The sequence below is a fragment of the Paramacrobiotus metropolitanus genome, unplaced genomic scaffold (genome assembly GCF_019649055.1).
Source record: "Paramacrobiotus metropolitanus isolate TYO unplaced genomic scaffold, Prichtersi_v1.0 Parri_scaffold0000011, whole genome shotgun sequence".
NCBI classification, from domain to species: domain Eukaryota; kingdom Metazoa; phylum Tardigrada; class Eutardigrada; order Parachela; family Macrobiotidae; genus Paramacrobiotus; species Paramacrobiotus metropolitanus.
Genome location: NW_026570231.1, coordinates 1,266,773 through 1,292,567, shown reverse-complemented (window position 1 = coordinate 1,292,567; position 25,795 = coordinate 1,266,773). Strand labels below are relative to the sequence as shown.

Genomic DNA, 25,795 nt, shown 5'->3' with positions numbered 1-25,795 from the left:
TTTTTCATTATTACTCATCATTTTTCCCGCAATCAACTACTCACCAATAAAAAGACAACTTTATAATTGAACTACGAGGCAAAGATCCACGTCAGATGTGCGATATTTAATAAAAATCGTCACTTGCGTACAGCCTAACAATCCCAGAACTGCTACAACAAAATAGTTTTCTCTGAAGATCAAAATTAATCAAAGATTAAAAGATTCCGAAAAATAAAATCCATAAAATTATATACCATGCAGCTATAAGTAAAGAAAGAACAAAAGTAAGTAACAAACAGAACAAAAACAAGCAACCCAACCCGGGTTCCGTTCGGCAACCAAAGCGTAACGTAATTAGTAACTGGAAAATTGAAAAACGGTTACCAAACACCAACAAGAGCATCACTGAACAAAGGAGAAGAATGGATCATCGCTCTGGATTTTTTCGAAAAGGATAGCTCCAGGAGAAGGATGATACCACAAAATCAAGAAACTGCTGGCACTGAACACAACCAACTGCGCGTTGGTAGGTTTCGTGGATTCCGGCTGCAGCGCCGCGCGTTGATTAAGATCGTAAGGATGCCACTTCCCGGTAAATCGCCCTGAATTCCAAACAACTATTATTATTACCTGATTTCAACAAAAGTCAGCTGTCAATATTTGTTTAATTTAAGCATTTCTCAAGAGTTAGTAATTTCAACAAACTTAACAGAATGATTGGTAAACAAAGACTCACCCAAACAGTACTTCGGGACTTTGAACAAATCAAATGCGATATGTGGATGCATCTCCACTGGCAGTTTAAATTCCTGCTTTACAGCGCCCGTAATTGAACGAGTTTTGCTTTTGAGCTGCTTCCACTTGCTTTCAGGAGGCTGATGGACTGCTTGCAACTGATCAGGAGGCACGATAATACCATTTCGAAAGCTGAACCAAAACGCGACCATTTCACACGAGCGAGCACTATCTCCAGTGACCTATCAACAATAACATCTTCAGATGTATATATCTGCACTTACGATAAAATTTCTGACGCACCTTCACGCCATCAACTGAATCCCCCCGGGTCGGTGAAAACACCTATGGAATAAACAAAGTTACATCCACGGAAATGGTATAATTAGAAAACACTCAAATGATCCCACCTTGAACAACTGAGTACCTCGCCCTTTCAGGTTAGCCTTAAAATATCCATAGATGACACCAACTCCTTGAAGATTCGATGGCTGCAGCCCCAAAGAATCAGGATAAAATCGATGATAACTCAAATCATGCCTTAGTAAATCCATCCATTTCATCTTCGTTTTGTAAAAACCGCGCTCCGGGACGAAAAACTGGTCCTCTGGCCATGACCAACCGCAGGATTTACGGCATGATGCGAATTCATCGTCCAACCTGGATAAAATGACGATGCTTTGCAGAAGAAACCGAATGCAAAACGAGGTTAGCCAGCTTGGAACAAAAAAGAAGTCCCAAATTTTTTTATTTCATCCATGGCCGGGCGTTTCAGAGAGAAACTGAACTGCTTTTTGAATTGTGAAGAATCATGTAAATATTTGCCGGGAGACGCAAAACCCCAAAGACGTGCGGAAGAAAACTGGTTGCACTACGCCGAATTCTGTGCACCCGGTTTACGGGGGCACCGATGATCGTTTCGTTTTAATAGTTAACGAAACAGATTCAAGTGCTATCTTGTTAATTATTATTCGGTGGTTATTCGGTTTCTAATGACTGTAGCCATTTGACTGATTTGAGGCACACCAACTAATACTTTCGGTTTTCTGCCATGGCGCCATCTGCTAGAAGTGTGTTAATGCAAAAAAATAGCGCTTCTACTAGCACTTTGTTAAACATCCAGACTTACTCAGCATTCCATCCAGTATAACTTTCCCCAATTCCCCGCCGAAACTGAAAACACAGCGGCTTTTGATGCTCAGACATCGTGAACTGATCGGTGAATATCATCAGACGGAGTTGTGTGACATCACGACAAATCCTGGAGCGCACTAGATGATTAACAATTTCCACGCGATCGGTGGCACCATCAACATAAACAGAGAAATCCGCCACGGGAATCATGTGGTTGGCGGCATCTTCAGGCAACATCCACTGCCGACCGTAAACAATACCATCCCGATACTCAACGGTCAAAATTAGGCCCCAGGGCGTCGATTCCGAGGAAGCCCGCAAAACGCGGTTAAACAATCCGCGAAACGGAAACAACAATTTGGTGTACAGGTCCCGATAGGACATCGGTGACATTTGAATCACCTCAAAGCTGTCCATCGTTGACAGCTCACGCTTCTTCACGGAAGAGCTACAGGCACCCACTAAACAAAATAACAACTTTAGCAAATTTTATTTTGTGTGATCAGATTCACCCAAATGAATTTATAAAAATTTTATTCTACAAGCATTCTTCAAATATGATGTAGAAGTATGCTTCCAAATAAAAGTCAAGAAGTTAACAAAATGTTAATCTAACATCCACTCACCACTGCATGAACTCGATATCCCTCATGAAACAAAACTGCTGTTTCGTAAAGTTCAGATTTGGTTTAAAGAACAGGATTATGAACGTCGCCGTACTCTAAATTTCTAACAAATTAAAAGCTGCAGACTTGAGGTACACGATAGAAGAGCCTTATTATAAACATTTCGGATGTTAATATGTTCCCGTCACACAAAGCACAATGCGGTTATGAAATCAAGATCAGATCCCGTTGTGACTACCCAGCGTTTCTTCAAAAGCTCCCAATATATCAATCTACGAAATCTACGACTAATAATTCATGGAAACCTGGAGAAAACTGATGCCGCACGCGGTTTTCGAAAAACTGGGTGCACAATCACAAAAAATCTCTTTCAGAAAACACATCAGTGAGCAATTTTATGTAAGTACTGTGCATTACGTACCTGATTCACAATGCTTGTAGCGGTAAGGCACGTCCACCTTTCGCGCTTTGCACTTGAGTTGCCTGGCACAGAGGGACTTCCACATGTTTTCGTCCTGGAACCTTTTATAGCTGCTGTAGTTCAGACACATTATGTTGACAAGATCGCACGGATGGAGATAGTTGACAAACAGCTTCATCACCAAGTCATAAGGTAGGCTGGAGAAGCAGTCGTCTTCGGCATATTGCGAACGATGTTCGGGATCTTTCTGAGTCGCTGCTACGGGAACACTGGCAGCCCACTTGATCCAAGCGGGACTAAAGAGCGGCATAGGCGGCGATCCCAGTGGCGAATTCATGGCCAAATACAGGAAAAAAAAGCCGAGTTCAGTAGGCTTCTTTCAACATTCTTTCAATAGTCTTAATAATTATCACACTGCTCAGCTTGTGAATGTTAAGTCTGCCGCAAGCACCCAAGGCAGAGTCTAGGCTGGCTCACGCCATCTATAAACCGTGTCTGCTCAAGATTTTTCACAGTTGAGTTGGTACGCCGGACACACCCGCAGTCACACATTCGGCACCCTACAATAATAACACACAATGCAAAAATGAGCTGTAAAAATCGTGCCTGTCGAACCCAACAAAATTATCATAGGTGGACCAAAACTGGATGGCTAGGACTACTCACTGACTGAGTAGGTCAGTAGAAGAGCCAGGTAAACCCGTGAAGTCACAGGTTCAAATTACAAAACAAGTTTCGAAACGTTTAAAGATCCAGTTGCTATAGTAACTGCCGTCTCGCGCAGTTTGCGTGGGCTGGACTGATGCGAGAGATCTGGGATACCTTATTTTTAGAAATCTTAAACTTTTTTTGTTTCTATAGATTTTCATTGAAGTATCTTATTCTATCGTTAGATCATCTTCCTACATACTAACGATACATTGCTCAGCATCTTTTTGCTAACTTCGTTGGCAAGTGGCAAGTTGCAGCAGCATCCGGATTGAGTGGTTTACGTTTGAATTAAAGCTACATAATTATGAAGTTGTTAATGTTATTATGATGTTATCATAAGATTTAATTTTGATGCAATTCACTATTTAGAAAATGTGATGTGTTGGCCAACTGATCGCTAAAGAGAAAAAGCGCAAGGAATGTTGATCTCGCGCTTTGTGATACTGAAGCATTTGCTAAGACCTTGGAGAAAGTTTAAACAACATTTGATCGCTACCTCGACAAACAGTATTCGGCCGTCTTCTTATGACATTGTTCAGCCCTGGCTCTTCCAGGATCCCAGCCCGTGGGTCAACATTCAGACAGTTCCTAGCCATATCCGGGCGCCGTCATATGGCGATGGAACTCCGGTTGGCCAGCATAAAAAGCAGACCGATCTGCACAATCCAGAACGGCTTGCAGGCATCAGGCGATCCTGCCAGTTAGCAAGGAAAACACTGGAGTATGTTGGGAAACACGTCAAGCCAGGGGTTTCCACTGCCGACTTGGACAATGTTGCCTTTGAATTTATTGTCAAGCATAACGCATACCCCTCGCCGTTGAATTACAGTGGATATCCGAAGTCTATCTGCACGTCGGTTAATAATGTGGCATGCCATGGCATACCGGACAGTCGACAGCTGATCGCGGGAGATATTGTCAATGTTGATGTCACGGTAAGTTTTTCTGGAATGGGAAGTTGTTGTTATTATGTAAATGGTTTGATTTTTATTAAGTGAAAAATATAAAGACTATTTATTGGACTTCAAAAGAGTGAATAATGCGTGTAAATTAAACTAAACCGAATTGAGTTTGACTGGGTTTCTAATTACTATTTTCTTATGAAATGCGATTAGTCGCCGATTACCTTTCACCGCACTTGTTACAGTTTTAATGAAGTTGTTTTAAAGTTTTGTTCGGTTTGCCATTAATGTTTTTGCATGTAAATTCTAATGTCAAAGTGATATAGGTCGAGAGCAACTGACGTAGAATTAAGGTGTTCCTAGGTGGATATCATGGAGACTGCTCAAAAACGTTTCCCGTTGGCGAAATCGATGAAAAAGCGGAAAAGCTCTTGCACATCACTGAATTAGCTTTGAGAAATGCCATTAGCATTTGTCGGAACGGTCAATCAATGTCCGAAATCGGTGAAATAATAGAGTACGCATTTCATTTTTTTATGCAAAGAATGCAGTATGCAGACGTCAGAACCGGCGCCGATGACCGAGCAGAATAACAGTTAATTTTCTTTTACATCTACAGGAAAACGGCTTCGGACCACGGTTACAGCGTGATTCCGTTTTTCTGTGGTCATGGGATCGGTGAAGATTTCCATATGTTGCCGGATGTTATACATCGTGCCAATATCGATGAAACTATCATGGAAACAGGAATGGTGTTTACAATAGGTCTGTAAACCTTGGTCGCATGCGGCCGAAATTTTTCCTTTGATTGGTTGAGCTAAGACAGTTCGTTACTTTATATCAGTGGTTTAGATTCTGAAGTGCTGATTTTCTTTTAGAGCCGGTTGTTTCGGAAGGAAGCGATAAGATTACTATTCTTGAGGATGGTTGGACAGCTATCAGTGTGGATAACAGCAGAAGCGCCCAGTTTGAGGAAACTATCTTAATTAAAGAAGACTGTGCCGAAATACTGACCGTTGCCCATGATACGATTGAGATTGCTGACTTGAGCAGATGAAGCGTGAAATATAACACTACTTTTAGAGCCGCTAAGTGATCCCGTATTCTTCCGGAGAAGGTTTGAATGATGATAATTTATCCATGTGGACAAACTTTAGACTGGTTCAAAGGTTTTTTTTATCTGTGTCTTGCACATTCGGGATTCACTGAAAATACCAAAATTCTGAGGAGAATAAAATTTCATTTAACAAATGCGAACATGAATATTCAAAGTAAAACCGCAGTCGGACAAACGCTTTGTACCATATACTGTTACAGCTGTAGCGTAAAGTCTGGCATGCTCCCGTCACGTCACTTTTGCTGGATATCTTTTAAGTTCAGAAAAGACGCTGCTGTCAATCTGCTCGATTGTTATGTTAAGGTAATCATGAATAGCTTGCAGAATAAGCATCTCTCCCGGCGTCACAAAATTTACAACGTATCCTTTGTATTTCCCTTGTGGATAGTCCAGATGTTGAAGTCTAAAAAGTTTAATATATTTATAAAGATGGACTGTTATGAAACCCTTTTTTTATTACTGAGAATGCTAAAAAATTGCAAGGTTTTACCAAAGAACGAGAACAAAACTTACGTATAGATGTAGTCTTTGATGTCAGGAGGTAACCCATAGTTCACGATTAGCCTAAGGTTTCCCATTTTCTCCGAAAAATTTTTGAGTGTTGTTAAAGTCATTACCAGTATGCCGGTTGTCTTGGTAAGGAATTCTTCAGGTAAATTTTTTTTCTGATCCTACAAAGCATTCATTGTCAGTAGAACGGTATGCCAGACACAATTACTGTAACTACTGATACCTACTCTAGAGTAGGAAAATCACATAGTACTCACAGCATAAAATAGGGAATAATTTTATATTTATTATTACGTATGTCGTGTCGTATGAGTACATACTTACCGTTAATAAGTCATGACAGTAGTCTTGGAAATTTGAATGAAGTTTGACAAGTTTTATTAGAGTCGGTGAAATACAAAAGTAATTAGTTTTTCTCCTTCTATAAAGTCTACTAAATTAATATTCCATTTACTAACCATATTGTAAACCACGAAACCGGCTTTTTTCAACTCCGTCACTATCAGCTGTGTTTCTGGTTGATTGGGACAAACCACAAGAGATTTTCCAGCTGTATATGGCAGAGCTCTGGACTTGAACAATGCTTTTAAAGTGTCTAGCTTCCATTCCTGCGAAAATGATTTGTTAATCACCCAATGGGCAGTTCACAACTGCACAATCGCCCATCACGTTAGGTAATATTGTTAGAAAGGATAATAAATTAGAAATTGTGACTTACGGTAGTAAGTAACTAAAATTAAAATTTTGACACTAGAACAATTTGTACGTACACTATTCCGCACATTGTAATAACCGTGCCAGTATGCATGAGATGTGGAAGCTGCCCATTCTTTTTCGTCAACCATGATGCAGACAGGATCGAGCACGAAGGTTTTCAAGAGGCGGTACATTGCCGGTGGTATTTTGGGGGCGAAAACGACAACCTGTGAAAGCGACATCTGATGTTGAAATGCTCTTAATTTACTCTTAAATCATGTCGCCTCCCATGTCGCCGGTACTCATTACAGTCTACAGTGCACGAGACAGAAGAATATGCATGCGTATTCTAAGAATATACATACCTATTCTCGTATTCTAAGAAAAGTCGTGAACAGTACTCGTATTCCAGACCCCCATTTTCGTAATGCTGTATAGTTTTTGCACTTACCTGCACATCTTCCGGCAATCGAATGAAAACATCGCGTATAGCATTTTGTGAATTTTTCATACTGACTGCGTCGTCAATAACAAACATTTTCACTTCCTTTAAATCTGTAACAGTGAAAGCAGGCAGGTAATATTCTGACATTATAAGTCTATAACATTCCTAGAGGCTGTATAATTAACAGCTAACCCTAGTTCATCGCTGCATAAGTAAAATAAAAAAGTAAATAAATAAAAGTTAACTTTAATGTGCCAAAGCCTTATTACAATACTTCAGTACATGCTTCCTTCCACTGAAAAATTTAAAATCCACGTACACAGAACGCGTTTTGCGCAGAGCTTTTCCAGAGTCTCTGGAGTAGCGATGACAATCTGCCGGTCACTCTTTAAGCGTTTAATGTCATTCATTACGGAGGAAGAATCGCACACATGCATTCTCGGTCTGACGTATTGCCCGACGGTCTTCAAAAGGCTTCGAAACTGCAGCAGAAACGGATCATTATTGTTCAGTTAAGTATTCAATTTTTTTAAACGGAGACCAAGTTACAAAATTTCCAGATCAGTTCTCACCCTTTCTGTTGAGTCTTTGTCAGCTGTGCATATAACAATCTGGCATTCCAAGTTCGATGTATCCAGTCGTTGGAGGATAGTGGTTGTGCAAACCGCGCATTTTCCGCTCCTCTCCGGTGCCTCCATAATAACATTTCGGCCTGATCAAAAATTTATACAAAAGGCTTAAGCCCAAGCGTGAACTATATGGTAAAAGTCAGGCATTTTAGTTTACGAATACCAAGCAGTACACTAAAATCTTAGGCAATAAAAATAAAGCAATTACTTTGTAACTGCTGTTTCGGTATTACTTTGCAGCTATCGTCAAGCCGTCAACTAACGGAACGTGATTATTGAGTAGCATTACCAACTTGAACAATAAAACACTGGTGCTGTTTATCGCAGGTAGACCTGTCGCTAGAAGCAAAATACCTAATACACATCGAATTTCAACGGAAATATGTGTTAAAAAAGTTAATATTATTAGAAACACTGTGTAATAGACCGATAGTTCTTCAAACAGAACAGCCGGCAAATACTACGCAATTTTCCGCTTTAAATAATATTAATTCACGTTTTACGCGCTTTCATCAAAGAAATAGATTAAACTGGTAGTATTCTGATACCAAAATCGTAAAGTATGATAAGGTGCATGGTTAATTTAAAGGCTTCATTAAGATTTTTTGGGAGGATATCGATTCACTTTCTTGGAATATTCTTGGAATTGCAATAGAAAGGTTAGAACATGTTGTGCTTGTCATGTTGTCCTTATCATGTTGTGCTTGTCAGCGGATCCGGATGAACTCTCTATTTCTGAAATTTTGCCACATTTTAGTTCAACACATACCTTCTAATAACGGGGCAATAGCTCTTTTCTGCGTTAGAGTTAAATCTTTGGATGCAAAAAGCTCCAGTCCTTGAATCACTTCTGGCTTGAGGTCCAGTTCGGAGTAATTTTCGACTGTTTGGAAGTAGTTGCTCTACAGATACATAAGCACTGGATTATGTTACAGTATTAACATAATTTATGCGATGTTCATTAATTAATATAAATGAAATGTATACGTACTAACTGTTTATTAAATCTGTAAAGTGAAATTGCGTTGGTTACTTGACTGGTTATCCACTTACCGTCATTATAGTACCGGTGGTCGAGACATTTCCCATTGATACACTGGAGGGCGAACGTGCACGAGTTGGGTGCCGGCTGTTCTTCCCGGGTACTGACTGATCTGTCGATAACGACTGACCATCCAGAGAAACTGCATCATTTTCTAGCCCCGCTTTCATCGCACTGATTCGGCGACTATCAAGAAACCAAAGTCGTGCTGTTAATAACACGAAAAAGTTTTTAACAATTACCGATAACATTTTAATAAAGGCATATTAAATTTTTTGTTGTAATTGGTTTTCATAAGTTCGTCTTGCGCACTGATGATACTGCAGGTACTTCGTACCTTGATGGATTCGACCCAGCTTCAGCAGACGTAGAAGATTGCACGCTGGACGATCGCAAATAATTTTTTAGAGCCGCTTTCCTAAAAATTAATTTCGGTCGTTTGTATTTTTGCTAACTACGCTAGCATATGGAACACAGCTAAGCAGTTTGCAATATTACTTGCTAAAAACACTATTAATTAACCGTCTACAATACAGTAGCAGATGCTGCTGTTAAATCAAATGCGAAGTTTGGAAACACAAATATATAGCCTGACAGATATATAATGCAGATATGCATGCAGCGGAATTGTTTAATAATTATGATGTTGATCGCAATGCTAACACGTAATTAGGATACAATAGCGCGATGAAGTTTTTATACAATAGGCTGCATAGGTAATGGTAACTGATAATTAACATTAGTAATTATTGGTTATTATTTACTGCTGATTACTATTAATTATCATGGTTTTCAAGGCATACTTGTTTAAATCAGACATAAACGTCTATCTAAAGCGTTTGACAAGAACTTCTGCACGAACTTATTAACTGATCGATTTCCACCAGATGGGGATCCGGAAAGGTCAGGCGGAGGTAGCTGCATGGGAGTGAGCGTTCCTCTTCGTTCCCCTGGCTCGAATGAGTGCACCAATTCTTCGACTTCGTCTTTCTCTTCTGCGTCTGATATCGTACTATATACAGTTAAAGTTGGTTGTTTGTTAAATTGTCATATATACATATTCAAAGAACAGTCCTTATATTGGCTTTATATAGTGGCTATTTGTACATAAGGATTTGTAGATATTATAGGATAATAGAAGTAGTATAGACAGTTATATCAAAGTTAAAGTAAAATCGTTGATAGCAGTATTTTGCAAGTTATTACAGCACCGGATTATAGGCACCCAAACGGGAAATTATTTGTAACTTATTACCCAAGATGTATGCTGAAATCCACATCGCTGTTCAAGCTCAACTGGGGACTGATAGAAGGTGGACTTCGAATTTGCTGTCCGCTAAAAAACCATGTAAAACCATAAAAGACAAGCGATTCTCGTGCACAATGCACTGCATTGCGCTATATTGCTCTATCAAGTATATATTTTCTACAGCTATATTGACTTCCTACTTAATAATTGTAAGTGTACTCGTACGGTAATATTTATTTCTTTAATACCCATTTTGAAACGGACGGCTGTAAACCGAAGACATCCTTTGCTGTGATCGACATATTTCTTGATAAATATCCTCCTGAAAAAAAATCAAGAAGTTGATCTGTATAATTGTAACTTGCCCAGTATTTTATTTACGGCGCTTTTAGCATATTTCGGCGTTTCGCTTCCATAAGAACGCTTTCCAGCCGTTTAGAACGTTTTTTTTTTGCAAAAGCGCCCGGGTAACAACTATTATTGATTCTGCAATTATTAAACGGTAGCATAACTAGCTACATCGAAATTTACGCGCCAAAAAATATCGCATTTTGCAAATTTCATATTTTTTTGTTATTATTTTCAAAACGGACGTTTCAATCCGATTCTTTGAATTTGATTCACTAATGGTAAGCAGTGACTACTCTTATAGTGTGTATAATATAAGTGTATTATACAATAGATCGCGTCGCGGTTTACGGTAGAGCTGGACGCTGGTAATTGCAAAATGCTTGCACTTCTGCACTTTTTTCGAAACAACTAGCCGAATAAAGCAATCGCAAAGTACGGCTGCGTTTTTTCTCGCACTGCAGTTTCAATGATGTTTGTCTAGTGTCACATCGTCGCCTGGTTTCAAGTCAGTGTTTGCGCTTTTTCTTTGTTATTTGGCAATTAGCCAATAAATGCTCTTACATATCTGTAACTGTTGGTAAAGCTACTTAAGCTGCTCTAGCATTAATCTTATTGTTTAATAGGCAGATTACAACGTGCGTGCCTTTTTGAAGAAAACTGACGAAGTACTTGTTTTCATTTTTCACGTTAAAGTACTTGTAAAATTTGACAACAGCAGCTACCGGTGCAATACGTACCGGTGCAAGGTATGTACTGCACCGAAGTGCTTTGTGAATTATTACAGTACTGCAAGCTCATTAAAGAAAACAGTTTTGTTAGGCTATCCTAAGTACAACAAGTTACAAAAAACGTTCCGTCAAACATAATCAGTTCAATACTGTATATTTTCAGATTATTGCCTATACATAGAACTCGACCTCAAGACAGCGAAGTCACGAAGCGGAGCCGCGTGTTTTTTAAAAATCCTGTTTTCGCTTAACCATAAGTAAAAGTCTCGTAGCTTTCAGCCTTTTTGTATGCTTATACTCGTACAATAAGGTGTTGCCTGTTTGTTTTCTGATTTATCTGCCTCCGATCCCTATGGAATGAGTTGTGTTTTCCTTCAAAAAGCTGCTTGCCGTTGACGTCCTTCTGGCACTCCCGAATGTTGACTGGAGAATTCTTACAGCTGATATGTAAACGGCTTCTCAATGTTCATTAATTCTCAAAACGAACTTTGCTCTGTTTCAAATTTATAAGTTTATATAATAATTAATCTGCTACAATACATGTGTTCATACTACTACGCTGTGTTTGGTTTGAAACCTTGGTTTTTCTCTGTCTGCCTCAGTCCCTGCTTTGCTTATTTTGATGCTGTTTTCATCGCCCTTTGACCTTTTGCCTGTTGCCTCGAGGGGGCTTTCACCCCAATGCAAGTGACATTTAAACATAATTATTATATATATTTACCGTAACAAACAGCTTGGTACAAACAAGCAAGTACTACCTTATAGTGAAACGCTTACCATACTTCTCACAATCAAAAGAATATCATCCTTGTCTGTGCTATCGGCTAATGCCAGTGGCTCGATGTTTTTCTTCCAGAAGGAATTCCACTCATAAAATTTTGCATCCGACTGGCGTAACACAGACAAGACAACCGAAGCACCTGATGCCGACATTTGAAAATAAATGCTCGGTCTAAGAGTAGTGTAGAAACTTGCAAAGTTTTAGTTAGCTAGATAAAATTAATCCTTTACAAATATCCACGAATTCATGGAATATTGATATATTTACTGGCGAATAAAAGAGAACAAATTCAAGGTCACCACAGAAAATCTCGCGGTGTTGCCCATGCGGTCAGGTAAGGGTCTCGCTGGATGTTAAATTGTTAATGTAGGCTGCTAATTCTCACATTTTGTAAACCACTCATACTGTAAGAGGCTCTTGTTAATTTTGGCGTGGTTCACTGTGGCGTACCCTGTGGACATCTACTGTGATGATTTCCAATAAACTACACGAAGACATGCTGCAAGCACTGCCCTTAGGCATAAGCCACATTCCAGTATACCATACATCCCTCTGATCGAAGTGTCTTGTACATATTATTATATTTTTTTTGTGATTGTTATGCCTTACTGATTAGTGATACACTGATACTTTGCTTGTAGATCTACATAACGGCCTTAAACAAAGTTTGCCGTAAAGTGTGAGCATGTACGTGTAATATAACTAATATTGCAAAAACCTGTTCCACCCATTACGAGTAGGGTAGCAGTCCAAACCGTTCGAATATTCGGAGCGGCCTTTTGCGAAGGTACATACCTATACGTTTTGTGGGCAGAAAAATCCGCGACAAGTTAGCTGATTCTCGTTTTACGACTTCCTGACACTGCAGCGCGCAATTAGCTGTCGTTAGAGGAAATGCAGCTGTTTTGGAAGAATATAGAATATTCGACGGCCTGCAATATGTAGATTTTCACCATCAATGACGATGTTCTTTTCGGTGTTGAAATTTTGATTGTAGTTCCTTTAAATGAATGTGCACAAGAGAAAAACTGTCATCTGAACTGGCTTTGGCCAAATAAAATGGTTTGATTATATAATGTGATATTGGCCGGTTCGGCTGCTGCGCAAAAGCATTGATTTGTCCACTTTTATTTACTACGATCTGTTAATTATATGTCTTACTGCTTAATGTGGCTGAGGTTGACTGGTCGACAGCGATGTTGACCGGAAGCTGCGTAACTAACTTTGACGCAGGCAACAACGTTTGCGAAGAACTTATAGGTAATTAGCGAGTATTCAGAGAAATGCCACAAATTAAGCAGGAGATTCCGGAGCGAAAGCAAAATGGCAAGAATCAAAACCAAGTCAAAAGTGACTGCATGACTGATTCCAAGATACTGTACTAGTACTTGTATATACCGGTAGTACACTGGCCGCGCGATGTGCAAGTGGTCAGTAAAAATGTTCAGAAATCAGGCTTTTGGCTTCTCGTATGTTCGAGCACAACAGCCAGGTTACCACCAGTCACCACTAATCATAAAGAAAGGCTTGCTTGTCAGCAGAAACTGGTTCGATAAGTCGGGAAGAGGTCACTGTATAAGTACTTTTGTTGCATTAGCCTTTATGAACAAAAGAAATACTGAATATCCCCTGAAATTCAAAAATCCGAACGAACAAAGCAGTACAGTGCATTACCGGTAGCCGTGGTGAGTACCGCAGACCTTCAGCGCGCTACGAGTATCAGAACTGGTGGATTATAATTGATATACACTCTGCAGTCAAATATAAAAATTACGTTTAAAAGCACATGGTACGCCGTTATGTACATCCCTTACGAAGAAACTCTGCGTTTTCCAGCTCTTCACATTTCATAGATGATAGACGCATACGGTTTGCGATGGTTGGATTTTCTTTTATGATAACAGTTCTGTTATCAAAGCCAGTACCCCGGATCTTTGGGCAGGTTTCGGATCCCATTAAAATGCTGTTTTAAGAATTACTTTATCTGGTTATTCTTGACTGTACGTTTTATTTTGGAGTTGTGTTTTGAGTGGATTCTGACAGCTTGCTGAACAAATGGCTGAAATCTGTCGGGAATGCGTAGCGAAGGACAATACGATTATAAATCTACAGCAAACGATAGAAAATCTGAAGACGTATATCCACAGATTGACGAATGGAGAAGGTGTGACCCAAGGACAGCAAATTATTACAGCTGCTGCAGCCGCTGGACTGGTGCAGAATGCGGATGGGAATCTGGAATTCCCAACCGTTAGTTTGGAAGAACTCTCTGCATTTGCTGATGTCCATCCAGTGCAGTTTGTCCAAACTCCTGTGGTAAGTTTAATATTAGTATTTTGCGGTAATTGTTTAGGCACCGCAGACCTATGTACATAGTATGGAGTCTGGACAATGAGCTTTTATTTTCCAACAATATATTCTTGAGCAAAACAATTAAACTCCGTCAGATAACTAACAGCAACTTTGATAAGTCGGAATTTATTTTTGGATACTACTTTAACTACTCATACGGAAAAAACTTTTATCTGATTTTAGAAGTAGAAGTAATTTGCTTTGTTATTAAAAAATCGTAAGACCTTAGTTATGTGACTCAAATGTTAACACTTCATATTAATAGCTGCTTGTTTTCGTTTTTACGGACTTCTAGTCGGTTATCTAATGGAAAACTTGGGCCATCTTTTACGGCGGTCTTTGAAAATCGATTGCGCATCTCATTCTATGTTAAAACGGAGTTGTACGGTATTTCGGGCTGCCTATCTCGTAGACTAAGAGACTAAGTCATAGCCATAGACTATGGACATAGTAGTCTAGCATTTTCTTTAATTTTCTGACTTTCAGTCCTTTTTGTGACTTCTGTTATACGCGTTTGTTTAATTTTGATCGCATCTGTGGATATGTATAGATTGCCGTGGGATCTGTTCCATCTGTGCAGGTGACCACGATCGAGCCGGCGGAGCACGTGCAGGGATTATTATCCAAGCGAATACTCCACGTCAAAGCGTCTGGTTCACTGCTGACAGACGCGAGTGGCGCTGGAAACCATGCCACGGAGGTGAGACACGTAAAAAAACCAGTTGCGTTCCAGGACACCGTAGTTATGCTGAATCTCTGGAGCGCTCATTTAGTTTAACTTTGGTGCTTGTAATATCTGGCGAAGCGTGTTTTATAGGAAGAGGATCATGAGCACGAACATTACGAGGAGAATGAAGCGGATGGTGAAGAAATGTCGCAGGTAAAGAAATGGGCCAGTTGCCGGTGGCGGTAATAATGTGTAGAAAAGCTCACGATAAAAAATTCTGGGAAGTTGCTTACGTAACTGAATGCCCCTCGGTGTTCATTGGATTATATCTGTGTCCCCGTTTTACCTGTTGTTCGCCCATTTTTTTGGCTAGAGGAGTTTAAATTGTCTACTGGTTTAGTGTTTTCGTATCCATATGGCAATATAATACCTTTGATAACTATCCCGGAACGAGTACAAATTTTGTACTAGGAAAAATTTATAACAGAAGCACAATGCTATCCGGATCGGAAATTGTACCCATTACACAATTGGCATTTCCCCGTGTATCTGGATAGAAAGTCGCTTTCCTGAAAAACTTTTTCGCGCGTTTCCGGTCTGTGGCGGTGGCGATATCGCTTCTAGTCTTCTCCACAAGCTGCGTTGTTCATTTCAAATGCTGCCGCCATAAAGTTCTACCGTGGTTTTAGCAAGCTGTGTTTCGTCAGTTTCTCTCTTCGGTGTGTTCCGCTGCGGCCCCGACGTTCACCAAGGTACGACTGATGTACGAGGCAGCGGGTGTGTCCACGCATGTCACGTCGAAAGCCAGCGGCTTTCCGCGTTCCCAACTTCCCATGGTACAAGACTACGAGTAATGATTAGTTTGATTACATCCGGCCTTTTGCGATCTTTCCATGAGAGGCCTTTCGGCTCCATTCTGACTGGTGAACCGGCCGGCTGACGAGTAAAAGGTTGTCAACTGCGCCTGTACCACAGTCCGCGCGGTTTAAACGCCTCTTTCCGTCGCTACTCCTTGACACACAGGAAAGCTGATTGTGCACTCGTAATGTATTATAAAGTTTTTCTTATGCTCGGGATCATCTTTGCCGCATGCTTTTCGGTTTTCGTTTGTCTGTTGTACGATTAGTTTAGAAATAGCCTTCAGCGTTTGTACTTTTGTCGGTCTACCCAGACTCGCTAGTGCAGACTTGCTCTTTTCTGCAGGAACAGCAGTTGGACGAGGAGGTGATTTCCCCTGTTGAGAACCAAGCCAAGAATGTGCGGCAAGATGGACAACGACAGCGTGGTCAGCACGTTCTGGTCCTTGGCTCACCTCATGTAAGACGTCGTTTTACCGACATCCAGATATGGTGTCCATAGTAAATACATTTGCATCTTTCCTCTATATTAAACTTTACTACTACCTAGTGTTACGAGCTAATCCGGTCGTTTTTTAGCTAATTTTTGGACATACTATGCGGCTGACATGGTTTGTCGTTTTTGGTAGTGCCTTTAATTCGTGATTGACTGTAAGCTGATATCAATACTGGATTCGCCATTTCTGAAAACGATGAAACTATTATTTGGAATATTGAAAATGTTTCGCTGTTTTTCTGGATAGATCAAATTTTTACAAGTTGTGTTGTTTGCTATTAGACCCGAAAGATCCCATTACGGTGCCCATTACCGGACTGCCCACATGCCGACTACCGAGCATGGGATCGCGATCTGCTACGGAAGCACTTCGAGAAATATCACAAAGCCACTCATCCTAGCCCGATATTCAATTATCTTTGTCCGTTTGATGGATGTAAATACATTTCATATAACGAACCATCGTATGCCCTTTACACTCACATCAAGAATGTTCACCGGGAATATTTAGCCCAACTGGAACAGAACTTGGTACTGATGGAAGACAATATTAATGGACATTTTAAATCCGTGAAACTCGTTGTCAATCATAGGCAAGAGGGCTTCCGAATACCGAAAGAGATCTTAATGGGGTGGACATTGATGTCTTACCTAGCGAAATCAAAAGAACCCCGGTTCCTATTTTGGGCACGATTAGTGTATGTACTCCACTTACACAACGGGAGTCGAGACGACCGCTATGTTGTGTAATTTACATGAATAATCAGGATGTATCTTTAATTTGCAGATGGAGAAGCTTGGCTTGAGATGTCCTCTACCGGTATGCCAGGCGGGCACAGTCCTCTTTAAATACAGCAGCATGAAGAAACTGGTGGAGCATTTCGAGAAACTGCACAGTTTTACACATCCAAACCCATACTTTATTTACTGCTGCCCTGTGGAGGTAGTTTTTGCTTTACGAAATCCTTACATCTGGAGGGTTATTATAAATAATTAATATTTCCGTAGAAAGATTACCAGTATTATTGATGTCTAAATTAAATACGATTTTCTTAAGATAAAAGTTTGTTGTGATAAAAGTAACGCTTTGAATATTGCAGAAATTTTAGGGGATTATTTTACAGGGTTGCAATTATAGTTCCGAAGTGGGGAATTTTCGAGTGTACAAGCATATGAAGGCCGACCATTCGGAAATGTTCCTAGCTGTACCACTAGTTCCAATGGAGGATGCAGGAAAACTGCAGACTACATCGGCTGAAGTAGACGGCATGGCCGTGCCAACTGTTACCGAACCGGGAATGATATTCTCTGACGGCGAAATTGGTGATGATATCGCCAATAATGAGGCGCAGTTGGTGCATCATACCGGGGAACAACCATCTGAAACAACCGAGCCTGTGGAAGACGTGTTGGTGAGAACCATTGCTTTTTTCACTTTTGTTCAGTAATCATCAGAGTGCAGTCTAGGTTTGTTACGCTGCTTTTTCGAATTTTTAGACATTTTGTTGACCTTTTGTTACTTGTGGTAATTTCTGTTTGTAGATGCCATCAGAAGAGTCGGTTGTGGCTGATGCCACTGAGCAGACGAAGACGGACGAAATGGATTCTGAGGCGCCACTAGAGTTTGGAACGAAAATATTTATGAAAGGTTCTGCCAATGTAAGCTGATAATCAATGGTTTTTTTGAACTTAGTTATGAAACGTCGAGTATTTGCTCAGCCTTCCAACTAGGGATATCGTATTCGTCAACATGCTGTAGATATTATACCTATTTGGATAGTTGGTATCTCGTCCTTCACTTCGCACTAAGTTTTTGCTTTTGGATATAGATATTTTAGATTGAAATCGAATTTATAAGCTTTTGTGTGAAATTAGATGATCGTGGACCCGTTGAGATGTCCGGTTGAAGACTGTCCTAAGCAGGACTTTATCGCTACTAGCACGGTGCTGATGAAGCGGCATTTTTGGAAGCAGCACCGTTATACCCACCCAAATCCTGAATTTCATTTTCTCTGTCCTGTGGAGGGTTGTACTTTCATTACTAACGCCACGTTGCAGCAGCCCAAGCAGCAGGCTTCAACCAACATCTGGAGACATATTAAAAGAAGCCATCCCGAATATGCCCTGGCGGATATGGCAGCAGGACAACTTGCTCCGATAAACGCAACCGATGAGGCGTCTGCAGTTTCTGGAAATGCTGTAGGTGGAGAGGCTGAAGCAGAAACATTGACGTCCGGTGATCCTGTAAAATCAGAAGAACAGTTGCGTGTCAGCGGTGTCGAAGACGTGAGTGAATACTAATGAATAATTATTTCTTATAAAGATAACTGGTACTATTGATTTTTTATGATAAAAGTTGGTTTTGGCACGTGTCTTTTTTCGTCTTCCTCCAGTTGTTACGGTATTTGCATTTTGTTGGTTTTATAATTGCAGGTTCTGCATCCGGGAACGCTTGTCAAACCATTCCAGTTGCAGTGTTTATTCCCAGGTTGCACGAAACCTCCTTTTAGTGGAGCGGACAAAACCCAACTGTTGAGGCATTACGCGCACTATCACACTAGTGTGGATCGTAGACAGCCGATTGTCGTTACCTGTCCAATGAAAGACTGCACGTACGAATGTATTTGGCCGCCTAAACCTTTGTATTACCATGTGGAGTCCGTGCATGCTGAGCCGGATGATAGTGGTCTGCTGCATCCCGCCAATGTTTCATTAACTAAGGTAATTTTTTGTTGGAATTGCAGTGACTGAATGTAGAAGAGTATCGTTTTGCATTTTGCTTGTAGGAAAGTGCCGCAGGTGATCAGTGCCACACCCCCGTGCAGATAGTCGGACGCCCTTACGTAAGTTGAACATCTGCAACCCTTCCTTGGTCACGGATGTAAAAGTTTGAGTAAAACTTTTAGACTGAAATTTAAAACGTTCTGTTAGAAATCTGGAAGCTTCTGGTGTCCTGTGCCGGGCTGTGGATTTTCCAATACTGTATTACTGCATATGCGCAATCATGTCCTGGAAGCACACCAAAAAACACACCCTAATCCTACTTTCATCTTCGTGTGTCCCATACAAGGTTGCAGTTTTGCCAAACAAAACAATTATCAAGCCTTATGTACACACATGCAGCGAGAACATGGTATGAAGAAAGAACGTACAGCTATCTCGCCGACAAAGAATACCGGAAAACGGAAAGCTGAAACTGATGGCGAACCACCAGCCAAAAAGACAAAAACTACAAAAAAGAAAGCCAAAGACCCGACCCGAGCCAAAGCGAAAAGAGGGAAGAAATCTGTGACAAAGGAGGCAGCAAATAATGCTGGACATTCACGAGCTAACATCCCCGTAAGTACACAGGAGCCTGTGTCTCCAGAGAAAACGACAGCAGAGAAAATAGAAGAAGCGGGTCCTAACGCTGAGGATGGCAGTATGTCGACCGATATGGTCGATAAAGATGGAAACACCGCTGGTGAAACACTATGGATTATTAAGAAGAGGAATAATTCCAATGCGAGCACCAGCACCCTGCGACGGGGAGCCCCGAGAAAGGCTAAGAGCTCGTGATTTTCGTTATTGTTTGATTTTTGATCAAGCTCTGCTGATTTTTTTCTGGGTAATAATGTATAGTTGTACAGATCTATTTCGCAGTTTTTGTCATTTCCGTTTCGTATTTCGTTAGCCTTTGCTGATGTACAGACTCCGTTTTTGCTTAGTGTTCTTTCTTTACTTCAGCCTCTGCTAATGTGCAAATACCACGCTATAAAACGCGTAGTTTGATTTATATTCGCTATTTTACGTAACGGGGCAGCGTCCCTTCAAAACATAAATTAACATTAACAGATAAACGTAACTTACGTAAACACATATCTGCACTCTGTGTGCAAACACTGAATGGCCATGTGTTAACTGTCAACGCCTTAACGAAGAAAACGGTCAGGTATATAATTAATTGTACAATACGCAGAATTAATTATTGAGTAAAGTATTACATATTAATAATATTATTAATTATAAATTTATTAATTATAAATTAAGTTAATTATAAAGTAAAGTTAAGTAATTATCAAGTAAAGTATCTATAATTAACAATAAGTATCGACAAATAATTAAGCAAAAAGTGCCGGCAGCTGGGCGATACATTGCCAACGTGTTCGGACATTTCCGCATCGCAGGAGGTTTAATTTCCACCATTTTTGCAGCGAACTCAAGAAAATAATACGATTTTAAATGAACAGAAACTGCACACCATTACAGAAGCGATCCGCATTCAAAACGCTTTATAAACTGCAAGTGCACGTAAAGAACAAGTACCTCGATCGGTATTATTGAAGTACCAAAAAAATATCCCGAAAAATCTGTGCCAACATATAATATAAAGCAAACCGTTCTAATATTGACCTCAGAAGACAGAAAAACGGGAACGGCATCGTTTTACTATGTAAACGAAAGCACCAAATTTAAACAACCGCACCGATATGTGCTAGAAGCGTTACTGTCAAAACTGTACACCCGGAAACATCCTCTACCAAAGAGTATCTTATGAACAGTAACTGGAACTAGAAATGACTTCCGCGCCATTCGCAAATCCTGGCATGAAATTTTACGGCAATCCCAACCGGAAGTCCCAGTTTCGTTACGCAGTCATTCCGTTGAATGAGATACAAAGCGGCACCAGTCAAGTCCTGCAAATCATTATCTCTGTATTCGTAACATCGGCAAACCGGAAGAAATAAAAAAGCAACAGGAGCAACTGTCTATGAAAACGACGAACTTGAGATCATTAATGCGTAACAGTAAAAAATGTAACAGCAAAAGAAATTTATTTAAGCATCCGAAATTAGACATATGAATGTTAAAAAATTCAAAATAATTTGCAGAAGCTGCTCAAATCTTACATGCTTTTCAATAACCGCTCCAAATTCTGGCATAAACTGTCCAAAGTGCTGTACGCATTGCTCGATCGTCCATTTGCATTTTGCTGTTTCTCGGCAGACTGCTTTCGCGTTAGTCGCACCAGACAAAAACGGTTTTTCGACAGATTTCAGTTTTCTTTTCTTTTTGCGCTTTTCTTCTGAGACCTTAATGGCACTGCTGTCAGATACGGGTAGAAAGAGATCACGAACCAATTGTCGAGACACCTCCGCCTCACTCGCCATGCTAGAGCGAAAAAAATTCGCTAGAATCAAAATCGTATGCCATCAATATTCGACTAACATCTTACAATATACGATATTAATTAATTCTATTGTTTTTACGAAGATGAGTAACATTAAGTATAGTTTTGTTGGTTGTCTGTCGAATCCCTAATCCCTATATAATCCACTATAGCTCATATCAGTACCTTTGAGAGGGCACGAGTTTGGCGACCGATTTCTCCGGAACACATGAGTTCAGAGTGTTTCCTAAAACGATAACGTTCTCAAATCACCGCACGCAATTCCACCTCTGAGGTAAAGCAACGACCCTACCGGTAGTTTTCTGCTGAGGCAACGCGATATCCGATGTTGTTGTAGCCTTGTCCACATTCCACCCGATGAACTTTTTCATGATGCTGAAGTTACAATCCGTACATGTCCAGTCTGCACAAAATAACGATTTCCATACAAAATATTTTGCAGTATGTAAAACATTTTGCCGGTTGGACGTCACGATACATACGTAGAAAATCCTCGGAGCCAATATTCAATGTCCGGAAACAACTGAGATGGATGACGCTGACAGCACATTTTGAGCATCGCAAAATTTCCTGCAAATCAGAAGTTTAGCTACACTTCAAGTTCATGACTGCATATGAGTGCCACGTAAAGGCACCAAAAGAAGATTAACTAAAGTAATTTTCCAATTTACCCGCGAAGTCCAGTCCGTGAATTTCCCACAAAACCCACATCGAACGCATTTCAGACAGATATAACGGGGAATTCCATTATGAGCGAATCTTTCAGCTGTGGCCGGAACAATATGCTTGCATGTACCACAAGCTACCATACAAAGACACAAATTAATACGAATTTTTGCGGCTTTTGGCAATGACTGCTGCACGGCAATCTTAAGAGAACAGGCATTGTGCAGTATAAGCATTCAAAACAAAATGCCGAATAGCATACAGTCTATATTTATTACGAATATAATTATATCCGTATACTTATTACAACGGCTTCAACGTCAATTCATCCGAAATTAGCACTTCCGAATTTCAGTTACAGTATCGTCAATATGTAGCATGTGATTCCATAGAGCAATACTTAACAAGTTTTTGAGACTGATAACAGTAATATGATAATTTTATGGTACATTACTCAGTTAAAGCGACCAAAACTGTTGAAACACGTACCAGCGGAAGTGCAGTTCAAATTCTCGCAGCGTTCGAGATCTTCCGGCAAAAAAGCCTTTCTGCATATAAAACACGGCATTGTGGTAGGTGCCGGCTGCTTGGGAAGATGGGTTTGTGCAGCTGATCTCCGTACGACTACTCGCCGGCGCACAACTACACGGCTGCGCCTGGCCGGTGTTTGCAGAGGGGCCATCAGCTGATCTTGCTTCTCCATATCTGCCATGAACTGCTTGGCATATCGTGGATCCACATAGCCCGGTGGCAAAGCTTTTGGCACAGGCTAAAAAATTAATGACATCTTATTCCTTTACGTGCCAATTGCAAATCTTGATTTAAAAGTACTACTTGTAAAAATTTTATCAGAAAACATGCTTTGACAGTACATAAATAACAAAAAAGAAGGAGATAAAACTTTTATTTTTAAATCATCCTGCCTTGTTTATAAAAGCACAGAGAAAATACTTGTGTTAGATCCCAAAACTGCTATCACAAAGATACTGGTATCACAAAGATTTCGAATAATCCAACACGAAATTATAATTTAAAAAGAATTTAGAACCAAATAACTCTGGCAGTATGTTGTACGTACAATGAAACGTCTACCGTATTTATTACCCCAGGAGTGACTGACACTTCCGAGTTGTAAAACGAGAATTAAACAAGAATAAAAGCAGAAACCGGAAGATTCGGAAAAGCACAGTAGAGCTCGATCTCCCGTTTTTCTAACGTGTAAGCAGCGTTATAGTTTGACAATTGGTACGAGTAAGGAAGATACCACCTCCATTTTAAGCGCTCTGCCATCTGCTAAAGACAGCAGACGTGACTTTAAAATGTCTACAGTTACACCTTTACTCTGGAGTTTTCCGCGGCGGCTTTCATTTGTTGCCCTACAAGTTACTTGTCTGAGAAAGAGACCCATTAAGCAACAGATTATGCTGTGCACAGATTTTATCCACTGATCTTTCCACACAGCTGAAACATCTCGAACAATTTTACACTGAACTTCATCACCGTTATTACCTTTCGGCTACTTTTTCGTTGGGTCACTTCCATTTCTTGTTTTGGCTTACAATTAGCCACCTTCAGCAGAGATTCATATAGCGTATAAGAATATTGCTCTGGACTTTCCCTGCAAGCCCAGCCTTTATTCGAAAAGTGTTTTTCCTTCGCACCTGCAAAGGGAATATAGCATCGTATTGTGCACATATACCTAAAAATTATACAGAATTCCATGAAAATATAAGACTACATTGGATGAGTAGGGATGTGAATGCTGCAGACGTACATGCAGCAGTAACGCCAAATTAATCCCTTGCAACTCATTTCAACGTACGGGTGTTACTCATAGTTACTTCAAAGTAAAACCATGGGTACAACGCATCGGTAGTAGCACTTTGGTGGTGTGTAGTACTGGACTTACATTGTTAATGTTTTAACAGAATAGTCTATAACAGACTGTTAATTTTGAAAACAGTTAATATTGTAGCAGTCAACAATGATCCAATTAATATCAACAATTCTATAAACATTTATATAAGTATTTTTTATCTGCACTCGCCTACTCGGTATATTTCCTGCTAGGAGCCCTATGAAAAGTCATGATATTAAACTGCTCTCTGTCATTATGATAACTGCTCTCTATGCACACAGACAAATCCATAATCATCTTACTTATGATAGACTGGTATGACGTAAGAAACACGAAGCAATTTGGGGAGACAAACAGGAACAAAAGCATGTGCAACGCGCGTAGAATTATCAAGGAAAAAACACCGGACTTTGTTTACGCCTTCACGGTGTCTCAAAATGTTCATGCTCGCCATACACCATACACATTCCTGCATCGCACATCGTCTTCCTGCCTCATACTAGCTAGTACTGTGTATTGTGTACCATATCCCGGTTGGGAACACCGAGAAGTTAGCAACCTGGCAAACAATTCTCGTTTTAATGAAAACGAAAAAACGAACAAATGACAAAAGCCTCAATATTTAGTGAACGCCAGAAATGATCAGGAATCTCATGATTCTCAATCTCACAGATCGTACTATACGGTACATACAAAACATACGGTACAATACTTAACAATATTATACGATACACAGCAAATCTCCAAAAGCAAGTGTTTTGCCAATTCTCACCACAAGAAGTTAGCTGGAATAAACAAACTGCGTACGTAAACGTAACTGTGTGGTTTTTCATCTCTAAATGTGTGTTTCGTTGTGTCGAAAAACGTAATTACTAGGAAGCAGGTAAAATTTGGATAAACCAAGCCATGACCGTGCACGTGCAAGTTGATTCAGTACCTTCTGTTCAACTCCAGGGTTAAAGACAGAGCTCGTATTCACCACCTCAACGGTAACTTAGACTAATAAACTGAGGAGCTAGAGCACAAAAACAAACGGAAATACTAAAGGAAAACTTTGTGCAGTAAACTAATTATGAAGAGATTTCCACATCCGTATTAATAATCTACGTACCATGCAAATACGCGTATTAGACAAACCTGCAGGTTAACGTTCGATCTGGTCGGCTCCAAGTTGCATACGCTCGAAGTTCTGTCTTGCCGTGGATCCTTTTCCAACGTCGCCCGCTAATTATGATTACGAGCACGCTAATTATTAGTATAAACTAGATTCGGAAAATGTCATCTCAATAAGTTACGCAAAGGGATACTAATGAGTAATGAAGCTCGTATTAAAAGCGTTTTTCTGCTTAAACCGAACGAATTGATTTTTTGTTGCGAGAAACAGCAGACTCGACCCATGGCGTCCGTAAGCACAGTTCACGGGGAAAAACACACGAAACTCACTGCACTCTCACACACTCACAGCTCATGTAAAAATTAAATTATTTGAATTATATAATTGATACCTAATTATTAGTACTTTACAACTAATCTTAGCCTTTACTAACCCAAAAAAAGGTTTCCAAATACGTTTCTTTAATTAATTTATTCTTTATGCGCTGCAAAAATGTACTATAGTAACCTTCGGTTTCGGCCGGTGAATTCTTTTTCGGCCGCCTTAATGCAGTACC

At 40.1% G+C, this 25,795-nt stretch overlaps 5 protein-coding genes across 9 annotated transcripts; 2 read left to right on the top strand and 3 right to left on the bottom strand.

Moving 5' to 3' along the window:
* Positions 1–103: 103 nt before the first annotated feature.
* On the bottom strand, positions 104–3,597 carry LOC129583767 (uncharacterized). Its single transcript, XM_055475718.1, has 6 exons — positions 2,899–3,597; positions 1,847–2,312; positions 1,128–1,377; positions 1,021–1,062; positions 719–959; positions 104–584 (listed from the first exon to the last, which is right to left on the bottom strand). Exons 1-6 carry the CDS (start codon positions 3,233–3,235, stop codon positions 385–387), a joined length of 1,536 nt encoding a protein of 511 aa, XP_055331693.1. The 5' UTR covers positions 3,236–3,597; the 3' UTR covers positions 104–384.
* Positions 3,452–5,786, top strand: LOC129583770 (methionine aminopeptidase A-like). 2 transcript variants are annotated; one of them, XM_055475727.1, is made up of 5 exons: positions 3,452–3,575; positions 3,979–4,544; positions 4,865–5,028; positions 5,131–5,276; positions 5,390–5,786. In XM_055475727.1, exons 2-5 carry the CDS (start codon positions 4,029–4,031, stop codon positions 5,566–5,568), a joined length of 1,005 nt encoding a protein of 334 aa, XP_055331702.1. In that variant the 5' UTR covers positions 3,452–3,575; positions 3,979–4,028; the 3' UTR covers positions 5,569–5,786. The 2 variants fall into 2 exon arrangements, with proteins under 2 accessions (XP_055331702.1, XP_055331701.1); XM_055475726.1 differs by lacking the exon at positions 3,452–3,575 and adding an exon at positions 3,761–3,855.
* On the bottom strand, positions 5,680–12,444 carry LOC129583766 (uncharacterized). The gene is made up of 14 exons (XM_055475717.1): positions 12,056–12,444; positions 10,448–10,521; positions 10,206–10,286; positions 9,813–9,962; positions 9,288–9,368; positions 8,962–9,136; positions 8,678–8,810; positions 7,852–7,991; positions 7,599–7,761; positions 7,286–7,389; positions 6,909–7,061; positions 6,597–6,746; positions 6,142–6,299; positions 5,680–6,031 (listed from the first exon to the last, which is right to left on the bottom strand). The coding sequence occupies exons 1-14, from the start codon at positions 12,209–12,211 to the stop codon at positions 5,857–5,859; spliced, it is 1,893 nt and encodes a 630-aa protein (XP_055331692.1). The 5' UTR covers positions 12,212–12,444; the 3' UTR covers positions 5,680–5,856.
* Positions 12,445–13,924: 1,480 nt separating this feature from the next.
* On the top strand, positions 13,925–20,204 carry LOC129583600 (uncharacterized). 2 transcript variants are annotated; one of them, XM_055475461.1, is made up of 13 exons: positions 13,925–14,375; positions 14,992–15,111; positions 15,229–15,291; positions 16,282–16,395; positions 16,714–16,962; positions 17,025–17,129; positions 17,219–17,374; positions 17,556–17,843; positions 17,974–18,090; positions 18,307–18,717; positions 18,865–19,152; positions 19,218–19,274; positions 19,363–20,204. In XM_055475461.1, exons 1-13 carry the CDS (start codon positions 14,115–14,117, stop codon positions 19,987–19,989), a joined length of 2,856 nt encoding a protein of 951 aa, XP_055331436.1. In that variant the 5' UTR covers positions 13,925–14,114; the 3' UTR covers positions 19,990–20,204. The 2 variants fall into 2 exon arrangements, with proteins under 2 accessions (XP_055331436.1, XP_055331434.1); XM_055475459.1 differs by having other exon boundaries at positions 14,962–15,111.
* Positions 20,205–20,689: 485 nt separating this feature from the next.
* Positions 20,690–25,473, bottom strand: LOC129583676 (uncharacterized). 3 transcript variants are annotated; one of them, XM_055475576.1, is made up of 9 exons: positions 25,263–25,473; positions 23,777–23,928; positions 22,757–23,036; positions 22,273–22,403; positions 22,084–22,171; positions 21,894–22,004; positions 21,767–21,827; positions 21,321–21,582; positions 20,690–21,107 (listed from the first exon to the last, which is right to left on the bottom strand). In XM_055475576.1, the coding sequence occupies exons 2-9, from the start codon at positions 23,807–23,809 to the stop codon at positions 20,982–20,984; spliced, it is 1,092 nt and encodes a 363-aa protein (XP_055331551.1). In that variant the 5' UTR covers positions 23,810–23,928; positions 25,263–25,473; the 3' UTR covers positions 20,690–20,981. The 3 variants fall into 3 exon arrangements, with proteins under 3 accessions (XP_055331551.1, XP_055331552.1, XP_055331553.1); XM_055475577.1 differs by lacking the exon at positions 25,263–25,473 and adding an exon at positions 25,063–25,225; XM_055475578.1 differs by lacking the exon at positions 25,263–25,473 and adding an exon at positions 24,177–24,300.
* Between the last annotated feature and the right edge of the window lie 322 nt (positions 25,474–25,795).

Bases quoted from the DNA above. Each gene is read 5' to 3' on its own strand.
- LOC129583767 (XM_055475718.1), bottom strand. From the start codon at position 3,235: ATGAATTCGCCACTGGGATCGCCGCCTATGCCGCTCTTTAGTCCCGCT. The intron at 1,378-1,846 runs GTAAGTCTGGAT...CATTTTATCCAG, and splicing joins TATACTGGATGGAATGCTGA to GTTGGACGATGAATTCGCAT. The intron at 960-1,020 runs GTGCGTCAGAAA...TATTGTTGATAG, and splicing joins ATTCAGTTGATGGCGTGAAG to GTCACTGGAGATAGTGCTCG.
- LOC129583770 (XM_055475727.1), top strand. From the start codon at position 4,029: ATGTTGATCTCGCGCTTTGTGATACTGAAGCATTTGCTAAGACCTTGG. The intron at 4,545-4,864 runs GTAAGTTTTTCT...CGTAGAATTAAG, and splicing joins TTGTCAATGTTGATGTCACG to GTGTTCCTAGGTGGATATCA. The intron at 5,277-5,389 runs GTCTGTAAACCT...ATTTTCTTTTAG, and splicing joins AGGAATGGTGTTTACAATAG to AGCCGGTTGTTTCGGAAGGA.
- LOC129583766 (XM_055475717.1), bottom strand. From the start codon at position 12,211: ATGTCGGCATCAGGTGCTTCGGTTGTCTTGTCTGTGTTACGCCAGTCG. The intron at 7,390-7,598 runs GTACGTGGATTT...TCACTGTTACAG, and splicing joins CTGCGCAAAACGCGTTCTGT to ATTTAAAGGAAGTGAAAATG. The intron at 6,747-6,908 runs GTACGTACAAAT...TCATTTTCGCAG, and splicing joins ATTACAATGTGCGGAATAGT to GAATGGAAGCTAGACACTTT.
- LOC129583600 (XM_055475459.1), top strand. From the start codon at position 14,115: ATGGCTGAAATCTGTCGGGAATGCGTAGCGAAGGACAATACGATTATA. The intron at 15,292-16,281 runs GTAAAGAAATGG...TCTTTTCTGCAG, and splicing joins ATGGTGAAGAAATGTCGCAG to GAACAGCAGTTGGACGAGGA. The intron at 17,844-17,973 runs GTGAGAACCATT...TTCTGTTTGTAG, and splicing joins AGCCTGTGGAAGACGTGTTG to ATGCCATCAGAAGAGTCGGT.
- LOC129583676 (XM_055475576.1), bottom strand. From the start codon at position 23,809: ATGGAAGTGACCCAACGAAAAAGTAGCCGAAAG. The intron at 22,172-22,272 runs GTAAATTGGAAA...TCTGATTTGCAG, and splicing joins TCACGGACTGGACTTCGCGG to GAAATTTTGCGATGCTCAAA. The intron at 21,828-21,893 runs GTAGGGTCGTTG...TTATCGTTTTAG, and splicing joins GCCTCAGCAGAAAACTACCG to GAAACACTCTGAACTCATGT.